At 42.7% G+C, this 13,151-nt stretch overlaps 2 protein-coding genes across 14 annotated transcripts in view; one reads left to right on the top strand and one right to left on the bottom strand.

Moving 5' to 3' along the window:
• Window positions 1-2,408, top strand: part of ndst3 (N-deacetylase/N-sulfotransferase (heparan glucosaminyl) 3) — a 52,563-nt gene extending 50,155 nt beyond the window's left edge. For 2 of the 4 annotated variants that reach the window (XM_057035852.1, XM_057035851.1), the window contains exons 14-16: window positions 846-948; window positions 1,335-1,445; window positions 2,113-2,408. In XM_057035852.1, the coding sequence (XP_056891832.1) occupies window positions 846-948; window positions 1,335-1,445; window positions 2,113-2,193 (295 nt within the window). In that variant the 3' untranslated portion in view covers window positions 2,194-2,408. Of the gene's footprint in view, window positions 1-845; window positions 949-1,334; window positions 1,446-1,678 lie in introns of all 4 variants that reach the window. The other 2 variants (XM_057035853.1, XM_057035854.1) reach the window with 2 other exon arrangements.
• Window positions 263-13,151, bottom strand: part of prss12 (serine protease 12) — a 24,109-nt gene continuing 11,220 nt past the window's right edge. For 6 of the 10 annotated variants that reach the window (XM_057035890.1, XM_057035891.1, XM_057035892.1 and 3 more), the window contains 6 exons: window positions 12,355-12,496; window positions 10,184-10,389; window positions 9,665-9,743; window positions 9,336-9,458; window positions 6,296-6,591; window positions 263-5,123 (listed from right to left, as the gene is read on the bottom strand). In XM_057035890.1, the coding sequence (XP_056891870.1) occupies window positions 4,792-5,123; window positions 6,296-6,591; window positions 9,336-9,458; window positions 9,665-9,743; window positions 10,184-10,389; window positions 12,355-12,496 (1,178 nt within the window). In that variant the 3' untranslated portion in view covers window positions 263-4,791. Of the gene's footprint in view, window positions 5,124-5,596; window positions 6,676-9,335; window positions 9,459-9,664; window positions 9,744-10,183; window positions 10,390-12,354; window positions 12,497-13,151 lie in introns of those variants that run through there. The other 4 variants (XR_008951031.1, XR_008951030.1, XM_057035897.1 and 1 more) reach the window with 4 other exon arrangements.

The raw sequence follows: 13,151 nt of genomic DNA, 5'->3' as shown, positions 1-13,151 counted from the left end.
GGTGGAGCGACTGCGCGCATGCATCTGATTGAATAAAACTCCTGTGGAGTCTGAGGGTTGGTCAGTGGTGTCAACAACCAGGGAGCCAGGGCATATCCTCGATCCCCTAATAAAATAAATCAAGATAAAATCAAATAAAAAGACAGTTTTGGCATGGTTTCCAATTTGGTTGATTAATGTTAAGTCATTGGCACATTTACGTAATTTTAAAATTCTCCGTAAATCACCAAAAATAGGAAATAAATAAATAAATATGACAGAATTATCATTGTAATGTTGAATTTTATTGAACTGCACAAGAGAAGAAAACACAACCATGCCAACATGTCGGCACTGAAATGTGCGCAAGAGTACTCCTGAGTGTTCGTAGGATTTGTTCTTACCTACGAATAAATCCAGGATAAGAAGAAATTGGTGAATGCCACAATCTTCGTAAACTGTTCGTAAGTGGGACTTAAGAACAAATTAGTTCGTAAGAACGCTTCGTGAATCTGGCCCATTATTTGCATCTCTCCATCCAACCCACACGGCTGCTACTATTAGCAGTAACAATTGTCTTTTCCTCCGTCTATCTATAGTTTATGTAGACTGGTGTCCACATTGTACATATCAACATTCATATACAGTATAGTAACCTTGGCAATATACTGTACATTTACTGTGTTTATTGGCCATGTCATCTTCCTTCTCCATGCCTGTGAAGGCTGTCACATGCACTGCTGATGGTGGCTCCTGGTTAAGGGTAGAAGAAAGACTGTTTAATAATCAAGAAACAAAGAAGTTTAATTTATTTTTTCTGTCAGGTTATTTCACTCCTGGGCGCTGCTGTTTTCTTCTTCCCTCAGGTTTGATCCTCAGAAGGGCTTTTGGTGCCAGCTCCTCGAGGGAGGAAGAACAAAATGTTTGGGAAAGAGTAAAGGGAGAAAATACCCCCCCATGGAGCCACAGGTACCATGCTCCTCCTCCAGTTCTGGCCAATGAGGAAAAATGACACAGTGATAGAAACAGCACACACCTAAATCAAAGTCATGCCACAAAGCCCCAAATTGTGGGTGGTTTGGGGGGTCTGCAGCTCCTGACATCAAAGTCAAGACTCTGGTTTAAGATGACAACAGTCTATATTTCTCACAAATCTTAGCTGCTAATGTGAACTATAATTTAACTGCCTATTGAGAAAACAAAGAATGAAAAGATTTGACAAAGGTTTTTCCATCCTCTTTAATGGCTTAAGATCCACCCACTTTGTACTAAATGCCCTCACATTTGATGTGGTTTCTTTTGTTCTGGTCTTTCTGCCCTTCACATCTTTGTGTGCCCGACCTTTTTCCCCTCAGGCACATGCGTACCTGTCCAAATACTACAGGGAACACAATGTGGAGCTGTCAAAGCTGCTGCATCGCCTTGGATTGCCACTTCCCTCCTGGCTCAGAGAAGAGCTTCAGAAGGTCAGCAGCATTGATCATCTTCTACATATATACCGGTAATATTCAAGTGACATACAGTAGAATAGGTAATGTCTCATAAACAAACCAGGATGGAACCATGGTACAGTCCTTCCTGACCTTTTACTGCAATGAAGAAAAACAAAATTGTGACAAATAATTATTCTCCCACCTCACATCCTTTCCCTCATCCCTATTTTCTTTTCCATCCCCTCTCTCTCTCCCTCTTTCTGAAGGTTAGATAAGCTTTGCACCCGTAAGCCGAAGCTAAAGTCATGAGGTCAAAGATCAGAGGTTGATGAGAATCAGGATCAGGACCCCTGAGGCCTTTTTTGGGTACCCTTAAATGAAATCAAGGCCTTCAGTACTTGTTTCAGCTTGGAGCTGTGAAGCTGCTGAAGGAAGCAGATGTCATGAAAAGGCAGAGAAGAAAGCAATGAACTGAGGAGCAGGACAGCTCTGGGAAAGGTGGAGGGGCTAGGGTGATGACACCACCTAAACCATGTTCTAAACTCCTTTGAGTGCCACATGCTGCTTTTATTTTGAAGTTCCATTTTGTAATAGCAAAACGGCGCTGGTCAGCTGTTCATGGTCTTTCTGACATGAGGTTCTCTAAGACTCCCCCTGAGTTAAAAGCAATTCCTTTCTAATTCATTGTGGCCAATTTCAGCTGGCTTTGCTGTGGCCCTCACACAGGACTGAAACTAAAGCCCCAAGAAAAGTTCAAGATGGATTTCATGTCCACTGGTGATGTCAGCATGAGGACTATGTGGAAGGACAACTGGACAAAACTCAAGAAATCTCCCAAACTCCTTCCCATCATAGTTGCTGTAACTGCCTTTTTTCTGCATCATTTGTATTTCCTTGTATCGTTTTTTTTAAACCACCGATCTTCAGTTTGAAGGCAAAAACAAACAAACCTTAATGTCAAACCCAGAATCCAACATTAAAAACCAGTGAAAACAAGTGAAGGCTCAGCCTCTTGTTAATCTCTGAGAAAACCAAGGTGAGCCTGGGGGCGCTTGAGACGCATGTGGCTCAGTTGGACGAGCAGCTGCATCAAATATCTGCTAAAACTACAAAGAGAAACCACTTCATCACATTCAGGCTACACACACGTCCTAGGGACACTGTAAACATCCTGCCACACGTTGATTGTGCTGTTACACAACACGTCACAATACAATGCATGACAGCGCAACACCTCACCTCACTACAACACAACACAACACTGTACCACTACTGAAAAGTGGTAACAGCAATAACGGACCAAATCAATAACAGATTTACAGATTGAGTAAAATGTGATGGAAACCACAGCTTTTGAAACGTGTTCAAATGGGATCACGACAAAAGTGTGTGTGTTCCTCCCTTCGATGGTTAATCAAGGCTCAAACTGTGGACGTCTGGTCTTTCGCTCAGTCTTTTGGTTGACTTTGCTGCTGGAGAATGACTGTGACCTTCTGACATTTCTCTCCTTGATTGAGTGTCAGCACCATGGCTGATTTTCACTCTCTTGGCAGACTGGCAGGTTACCACTTTGAGGACCCTGCCAGTTTGTTTTTAAAACTATTGAACCACTGCATCACCCTTCCAAAGCACAATTATCTTTAGTTTATTATTATGTTTGTCCATTTCAACTTAGCCTGTGTCTTTCTTCACCATACGTAGCAGCCAAGTTGGCTGTGTCAGGCTGTTGAGTTTAGATCTGTTGCTCCAGTGTGCTACAGTAAATGTTAAAGGAAACATTTGACATAACTGAAGCAACACGACATGAAATGGGCTCAGTAAGTCTCTCAGATTTAGTGCAAACATATTTGAGAGCTCTAGGATCTGTTCAGCCACAGACAGGAATAAAAGTAATTACAATCTTTTGATCAGTTACAGGAGATGTTATTGCATTTGATAAATCTAAATGAATGTTGCACTGTGTGATTATGGCCGCTGGATGGCGCCCTCAGTCGAAAGGCTCATTTACAACATTTGTCCAGAGTGGAGCAAAACCAAAAATACATTTAAAAAAAACAACAAACCCCGATGAATAAATGTATACGAGCATTAGCTGACGCGCTAATTTTCTTGGTTTAACCTCGCTTTACTGAATACATATCTTCTGCCTGTATAGTTTACAAGTACTTACATATTTAACATGGTTTCATTACCATCATTGTACAACTTTATTGTACTTGTTGAAAAGCAAGAGATTGGTGGACAGTAGGAAGAGAGGAGAGGTACAGTGGCAGCATATCAAGTTATCAAGTTTTGCATTGTGCTTCATACATTAGTCTTTCATTTAATGATTCAAAAGAAGTGAGAGCTACAGTAGCACCCAAAACCCTCTTGTTGGGGGAACCAAACACTTTCCATTGAAAAATGAATACATAATTTGTTGAAAGACATCTTCTTTTACATTATGTTGATGTTTTATTCCTCGTCAGCCTTTTCATTGATTCAAGTTGGTCCACTCTGAGATGATGCTGCCTCATCAGTGAGGTTGCTGCTGTTGACAGTGTGCATGAGTCTGACTGTACATACACACCCGACAAATGTCGGAATAGGTCAGATAAAGTGCAACGACATTAACAAAAATATGTATTTAAATAAGTAGATTATTTTTTACAAGAAGACACAAGAGACACACTCAAACATGAGAACTGCCAGAAGAGGCTGACATCACCTGGGTATTATTCAGCCACTAGTTTGTCCTCCTTCATCTTGTTAATAACAGTTGCTTCATTAACCTGATACGTCAAAACTGTTACTGTGATACAAAAACACCAAAGCCATTTTTCTTTGGAAAGCTTATGAGTTGCAAGTTGACTAAGACATGTGGTGTGTGTCTTCCCATTAAAACAATTAGCAACACAATGGAGATGATCAAAAACAAGACGAGAAGAAAACGGTAAATGAAGTGAAGTGATTTCACCTTGAGAATGTTGACTATACAGAGTTGAAGATTACACATCAGCCATTACTACAATGGCTATGTGTTTGGCCCCTTGTCTTTACAATGTAGTTGGAAAACAACAAATGCAAGAAATATTGCAGCTAAAGACACAACGCTACAGCAGGTAGAAGATGAGGTGGGTTTGATTAACTCCTTCAGTTGTGATAAAATCAAATCCTTCACATACGCTAAAAGACCTAAACCGAGCAAAAAAAGTTTTCCTCTTCATTATGCTTATGTCTATAACACAGTAATAATAACAGTTTATAACACTGATCAGTCTGATATTCATGAGCAGGCATTCACACACTAACCACAAAATATGTCATTTGTTGCCTGATGGACAGAAAATGTCTGTGGAGGTAAACCAGAGGTCGTCTGTGCCACTTTATTTAGCATAGATTATGTCTGCATGGCTTGTCTGTCCATCCGTCCAATCACCTTCTGGATCCATACGCTGAAGGCAGACACTTTGGTGTAGACGCCGGGTGACTGTTGTGTCCGGCAGGCGTGGCCCCAAGACGTGATACCATAAATCACCCACCCCCCACCGGGACGCTGGCACACCAGTGGCCCGCCACTGTCACCACGACAACTATCCACATGCCTCTCTGGATGCATGCTGCCGGCACAGAGCATGCGGCTTGTGAATGCACCATGGAAATGCTGCTGGCAGAGGCGACGGGGCAGTAGGGAGAGCGCCGCCTGCTGAAGGGTCTTGGAGTAGGAGCGACCTGAGGAAGAGGTCAAAGTGTGTGAAGCCTGTGGATGGCGCTTTCACCGAATTTATCCATGAATTTAAAAATAACTGGGAATGAGGACAATCAGGATTTAAGTTGCTATCAATCTTTTTCCATTATGTCCTTCATTCTTGATGACTCTGTTTCTCATTGTTGTTCTGTCATTGACTTGAGTTGGTTTCAGATCTTTGTTTTTGAAAGATTTCAGGAAAATTCAGTGTTTTAACACCATTTGCAGAAAAAAACATATTCTTCCTCTCCGAACTGCACTGGGTGGATGTTTAGATATTGATGAGGGGAAGAATTTATTCTAATTAACAAAAAGATCACAGTTGTGACCTGATCAAGGTTTTTTTAGAGGTTTTGCCTTGGGAAAAAAAACACCATATTTAAACATCATCGTCTCCCCCACCTTTAACCAGCACAATCCAGGGCACCTGTGTCTCCTCCCGTCCAGCTGTTGACCCCAGTGCACCTGTGTCTCCTCCCCGTCCATCCGTCTAACCCAGCAGACCTGTATCTCCTCCCCGTTCATTGGTCTAATCCAACACACCTGTGTCTTCTTCCCGTTCATTGGTTTAACCCAACACACCTGTGTCTTCTCCCCGTCCATCTGTCTAACCCATTGCACCTGTGTCTCCTCCCCTTTCATCGGTCTAACCCAGGGGTGGACAAATCCAGTCCTCGAGGGCTAGATTCAAGCCAGACTTTCTGTCCTACAGGTAAACACGTTCACCTGGGGTTCCATTCAGCCAGGTTTTGCATCCTACCAGGGAGAAACCACTTTCGCCAAGTGAGGCGGAACCCCAGGTAAAAGTGTTGTGTGCCTGTGGGATAGAAAGTCTGTCTTGAATTTGGCCCTCGAGGACTGGATTTTCCCACCCCTGGTCTAACCCAGCACACCTGGCTCACTGTTCATCATTCTAACCCAGTACACCTGTGCCTCCTCCTTGTTCATCCATCATTGGTGGATTATCCAAGTGTGGATTACTCTTCGTTGGGATTACTGCAGGATTAGTTTGGTGGCAGATCTCAGTATGAATAGAAACTGTCTCAAATAAAGTTTTCTGCTAATTGTACCTGTGCTGTTTGTGTGCTGCATCTGGCTTCTGATACTACCTGTAACACACACATGAGATGATGTAGGTCTACATGCACAAGCCCACCTGTGTCGCCCCAACCGGTGATGTGGCAGTTGCTGGCCTGTTTGAGGACTCTCTCCCGCTTCACAGGAAGACAGACGGGAAGAACATGTCGACTAAATGACGCACACTCGCCTGGCATCTGGCCCAGTGGCCCCGGCAACAGGTGAACCAAGGCCAGGTCGTAATCGTTGCTGTGGTAGTTATAACGTGGGTGGAGAATAATCTGATCCACGCCATATTCTTCCTCATATTCTTCAGGGACCAGAGAGTGATAGTCCCCCACTCTGACTTTATACTGCTTGGTGATGTTTCCATACCTGCAGGGTTGAAGGATGAAGACAGCTTGACAAAGGATATTGAAGACCAAGTTCTTCCGTAGGTGAGTATAAGTGTCGATGCACCGATGATACAAGAGACCAGAGAACAGGGGCTTATTGTCCACCAACAACCAAAAGAACCTAAACCTGCTACATCTCTATCTGTCAGTCCTAGCATCATCACTCCAACATCCATCTGTGCATCAGTCCATCTGTGCATCCATCATCCATCCATCTGCCCATCTGTGCATCCAACCATCCAGCATCCATCATCTGTGAACAGGGACTTATTGTCCAGCGACAACTGAAAGAACCTAAACCTGCTAGTACATCTCTATCTGTCAGTACTAGCATCATCACTCCAACATCCACCTGTACATCTTTCCATCTGTGCATCCATCATCCATCCATCTGTCCGTCACCATCCATCCATCTGTGCATCCATCATTCATCCATCTATCTGTACATCCACCCATCTATGCATCCAATCATTTATCTTTCCATTCACTCATCCATCCATGCATCATTTTTGCATCCATCCATGCATCTGTTCTTCCAGTCTTCCATCCATTCATCCAAACATCTGTCCAACAGAGGTTCTGGAATCAGAAATACACTCTGGACAGATCACTTTACACAGATGCATGCAAGCACATATAGACGCACGCACGTACGCACATACACCCACATACACAAACAAGGTCTGAAACGCTAAAAGTGTACAGAGCGTAGACACGATCACTGTGTGGGGGTGTCTGTTCCAGGACTCATGGAATAACATCATCTGTTCCATTTGTGAATATGAAGGAGAAGGGTGGGCAAACCTCTGCATCCATTTACAGCTAGTGAAGTGTTTCCGGAAAGATCGCATGACCCTGGAATGCTGAGACTTTCCTGGCAGACTATGAACACTGCTGACCGGCCAACTATGTCAAGTATCTACACATAAACACACACACGAAGACACACCAAAGTGTCTTCCAGCTAAACCGGTTGACTTCAGATTATCAGACCTGATCTACAATTAACTCGGGATTTGAATGGAGTGAGAATGTTTCATGCTATCACTCACCTGTCCTTCTTGCTGTTGACTACAGCTGAAAATATGCCAAGCACTCAGCAAAATACCTTTAAGTTATAAATAGGATTAATATGTGGAGAGAATGACATCACATCAATGTTTATGTGCTTATGATGACTGAGAATAGAAGGGCTAATGTGACATGAATGTGTTAGACACACAATAGTCTGTGCTTGACTTTAGGACCAGCAGACAGGAGCTTAATATCTGTGCGTGATTGCAGGAGTGTCTTTCTTTGGCTGTTCCCTCACTTGCGTGCTTTCTATTTAGAATAGCAGGTGAAGTTGAATGTAATTATCGTGATCTTTCTTTTCTTGCAGGTATGCAGAAAATTGCTTTTCAAAGGTGTCATGACTGACATCAGTGGTGGAATCTGATGACCTGGTGATCAGGTGTTTTTAATGTCTAACGGCAGTTAGACAATTAGTCCCAGAGAGGTACCTCAGGTTCAGATGATAGAAGTAGTAACTCTAATACCCACTGGTTCCAATCAAAGAATGAAGAACACCCAACATGTGGAACCTTAAAGAAGATTGACAGCAGTAGGCCACACCGATGCCAATCCTGTCAGCTCAGAAAAGGAAAGTCAATTCACAGGCTACAATTCACAGACTCCCCAAACCTAGGCAACAGAAGATCAGAACAACCTTTCCTGGCCTGATGGGTCTGCACCTCAGCTGCAACAGATGGTCAGATGGTTCAAATGGTCGGCTAAGAATTTGGTGTAAACATGCATCCATCCTGCCTGTATCTACGATTCAGGCTGTTGCTGGTGTAATGTGGGGGCCCCTCAGTTGCAGCCGGTCAGCATTAGTTATTTACTATTTATTTTCAATACTACAGGATCAGAAACATCCTAGAGGAGATTTTTGAATACAAATTCAGATGATTTCTTTAACAGAATTGGTTAAATGGTTGTATAAGAAGTTATGCTTATTGATAAATACTAATAGTGATGAACAATGCAGCATGGTAATGTTTATGCCATGGCAGACATAAGCATTAATGTATGGCATTAAAAAAGAGGATTTAACTGTGTCTGCTTTAAAGGTTCCTGATGTGGCAACAGAAAAGGTGTGAAGATGGCTCAGGAAATGGTACTGCTAAGTCTTGAATCTTTAGTGGTTGTAGCAAACTGATGGCGATTTTAAGAAACATACAGTCAAAGATGCCAAAAATAGGCCTGACAATGTTACCTGTGCTGTGTATATATCAGATCCTGGTCCAACCTGGGCTTTGTGCTTCTACCACCAATTATCTTTCTGTCCCTGCTGTAGAAATCAGGGGATGGATGGATTTCCTTCTAGTGGCTAGCAAAAACCTCCTCATACAGTGTGCATTAAAGCCCGAAAAGTGGGGTTTTTGCATGTGAAGAAGGAGTTTCAAATAAAACTTCCTCCCACTGTGTATTTCTTGACCCAAACAAGTGTGTTTTTATGCTCACTTGCTATAGGTTGAATATTGGAGAAAGATCTGTGTCATGTGAAGCAAAAGAGCACATATACATCTGAAAGTCTGCATGGTGTGTTTGGGGTATATGGTTTGTTTCGTATACATGGTGCGTTTAGTGTGCTTGATATACAGGGTGTGCATGGTCTGTTTGGTGTGTGCATGAGAAAATAAGTAAAGCACGTGCAGTGTGATGATACTGTAACCTTCTGACCTCTTGAAACAGTGTGCAGAGGTGAGGACCCAACAGGTGTTGATGAGAGTTGCTCCACACACCAACCTCCCATCTCCACGAGATCCTCGCAACCGAATGGAAGCCTGCCATGGCCAGCCTCCCCTGGAGACACCCAACCAGGCATAGAAACACACACACACACACACACACACATAATATAGCACTCCAACTTGACACAGTCATATTTAATTTGATATTCATGCTCATTTAAGCTGTTTTCCATCTCCTTGTCTTGAGAACGTGTGTTCTATATAGCTCTGGCAGGCTTCCGTTGAGCTTCCATTGGCCCCCAAGTTCCTCCAGCCTACCTTAGAGAGTTTTCTCCCCCTATGATTCGGCGCTGGCGACTGTGCTCAAGCCGCAGACCACAAATTGCTTTGGCAGAATCTGACAGAGACAGAAAAGCCTCAAATGAATACGTGTGATTGTGTGTCTTGTGTCTGAGTGTTTTGATTACAGACGCATCCATTTAGCTGTCCTGAAACAATGATGCTACTCTTTAGCAAAGAGAGAATATATGAAACAGGAGTAAAAAAAGAAACATGGTATTGGTCATAGTGAAGAGAAGTATGACTAAAAGCACATGTGCTGGGAACAGATAGCAGCTCTGATGTGACACCAATAAAAACACCCTCTATTTCAAAACATTCACAACATATGTCCAGATTTTCTGTCATGATCAGAGCTCAGGAGATTTCTTCTGTCCTTTGTTTGCCATTCTTTTTCAGTGTGAAGCATCAGAAGTACTTGCTAAACATGTTCTTAGCCTCTCAATGTGCACAGATTAAACAACACGGATGGAAATAGTCAAAAACTGAAAAACAGACCTTTGACCTCTCTGTAGCTTGGCTGTAATTCCCCGTAGTCACAGATGACTCCTGCATCCTCACTATGGCGGCAGTTGTGCGTGCCAGGTGTCTGTTTGATGCAGTCTGCAAGTGAACGCTCCTCACCGCTACACTTGACATTGTCTACATGGATGGGCCCCGTCCCTGCCCCGAAGTATGCCATCACACGGGCCTTCGCCACCCCTCTGTGGACGACAGACAGGTCACACACACTTCTACTATTACATAAAATGGCAGGATGAAAATCACCAGAAATACATTACAAGTGTAGATGATGATTTAAACATTCCAAAAAGAGGCTCAAGACTAGTTTTCCTAAAAGAATCGAAGGTTAAACGGATGGTGATTTGTTATTTAATCCTGACTTTCATGGTAAAAAAAAAACACCCTGTCCTACAGTTCATCAACCCGAGTAACAATAATTCCATTTATGGTTGAAATGTGTACAGGACAGCCTGAAATGTGCCAAAAACACATCATAATAAAGTTGAAAACTCCACAGCTGTCCATTGTTTTGGGATGTTGGACCTTTCTTCCTCTTTAGTTCAATGTAGTTTTCAATCTATATTACGTGTGTGGGTTTGCTATGAAAGGATGATATAGTGGGATGGATGTTATGGTTGGACATTCTCTAGCTGTGACACCATTCTTCCCAAAGCACTGTCATAACACAATTATCATGACCTCACTTCTGATTTTGATTAGCAAGCAGCTAATACAAATGGGTCTGTGCGTGCAAAAAAGAGAGACACCATCCTGTAGCAACAGTTCTGTAGCAACAGAAATGCAAACATGTCCACACACATCGAGCCTTGCGTAGTGGGAATGTGGAGAATGAATTGTTAAACTGTTGGTGGACCTATTTTACAGAGAGTATTATTTGGTGGACAGAAAAGGATGTGAACCACTTCCACCTCCACACCATGGGGCCATCACCGTTTGTCACTGCCGGTCACAGACAGGAGGGAGATCAACTACTGTACAGAACGGTGCCAGACTAATGCATGAGAATAACCCCCAGAGGGATGACACATGGGAAAATGGTGGCCATTTGTTGTGTTAATGTATTTGTTATCTATCTGTTTCCTGTTTGGGGAAAAGGGCGCTGTCTCTGAGGGAGGTCTTAAGAGGTCACCCAGAGAATTCAGTGATTTCTTACTTGTTCACAATGTAATTTTCGGTCGTCTAAACAGCTGACCAGCTCTTTAATGGGGTGTTTGTCTTGGAGCTGCTAAAAGGGCAGAATTAAAGCTTCTACTAAAGCATGGCAGCACAAGGTCTGGCCAGAGGCCGTCAGCAGTTGCAGAGCACACAAGAATACAGTGAACACAGCTTTTGGAATTGTAATTTATTGTAGAATACTGAAGGTCTTTCCACTGCAGATTAAGTTCAAAATGAACAGAATGAGGTAAAAACTGAGAAGGACTGAGAAATGGAGAGATGAATGATAGACACAGAAAGTGGGGTGATATAAGACAGATGCCAGGTTATTGTTGTTGCTAAAATGGTAGCAAATCTGGATTCAGTTTAGGGAAAGGGCTCAGATTTCAGTTCCACATCTGAAAACTGAGCTTTGGGAAAATATTGTACCTTCTGTTTGAATCATAGCCTGCAAATGAGAGTCACGAGGAGGAAAGTTGCACTTTGAGTACTTACTCAACCCACATAAAATTTAGCTCTTCCATCTCGTTCAAAATGTAACCCTACTCTTTATGGTACAAAGAGTGTAAATTCATTATAAATGAAAAGGTGATTTGTTTTTCAATTAATATCTTTAGTATTACAAATTGAGAATTTATGAATTTGTGGCCTGTAAATTTCTTTGTGATTGAATGATTGATTGTGACAGTTAGCCTTCCCTTAAATTCCCTCTCTTAGTTGCATAAAGACATGTCAGCTCACCTGTGCTTCAGTGCATGTGTTAGCTGGCTTTAGAATGAACTGTGTGCGTGTGTGATGTATGATTTATGTCCTTTTTTAATTTGAGTTTTGAATATCAATTAGCAGGTGTGCAGAAAATATTGAATATCATTTCAATGCTACTAAGCTGCTCTAGTCTGTGTTACAAACCAATGTTCCAGTCGCAATTTAATTGTCTGAATTAATTATGTTAGAAATTAGGATCTTTTCGCAACAGTAGGCACACATACCTGAATCCCAACTGCCGGCAGATGACCTCAGCATCACGATCAGTCCACCCATCATCACAGACTGTGCCCCATTGTCCAGACATGTAGAGCTCCACCCGGCCTTCCTTGGGGCTCTCCCCTCCCACAAGCCTTACTGGCACACCTAAGACACAGAAGTATAGCATGTTCAAAGGTAGTTAAAGATGAGAGTGCACACTGGTTTCCTGGCAAACCTGAGCAGGCAGGCCAACTGCTTTAAGGAATCGGGCATGTGGGCTCATATTCCGCTCACACGATAACATCCAAGAACATCTTTTTGGTTTTATGCATACAACTAATGCGTCCAGAGGAGAGACCTGTCACTGAGAGGAGATGCTCTCTCTGTCTTGGCAAGTGTTAATGAATGTATGGTGAGACGTTGGAGGCGGCAGCGGGAGGAGCTAATGCAATGCCAAAAGTCGAAAAAAGCTTTCAGGGGACATAAAAGCAGGTGGGCTGAACTTGAAAATGTCCTGGAGGACTGGGTGAACACACAGCGAGCAAGTGGCCAAGGTGTATCCACTGTACAGATCCGACTTAAAGCCAAAACAATCACCCGCGAAATGAATATTGAAAATTTCAAAGCGGGGCCGTCATGGTGTTTCAGATTTATGAAACGTAAAAACCTGTCCATCAGGACACGGACCACTCTCTGTCAGGAACTCCCCCCTGACTATCAGGAAAAAATTAAAAACTTCCATAAATTCGTTGAAACAAAGATACAAGAACACTCCATCGGACCAGACGACATAATAAATATGGACAAAGTACCTTTGACG

The sequence above is a fragment of the Takifugu flavidus genome, chromosome 6, assembly GCF_003711565.1.
Source record: "Takifugu flavidus isolate HTHZ2018 chromosome 6, ASM371156v2, whole genome shotgun sequence".
NCBI classification, from domain to species: Eukaryota; Metazoa; Chordata; class Actinopteri; order Tetraodontiformes; family Tetraodontidae; genus Takifugu; species Takifugu flavidus.
This window is presented reverse-complemented; position numbering and strand designations above follow the sequence as displayed.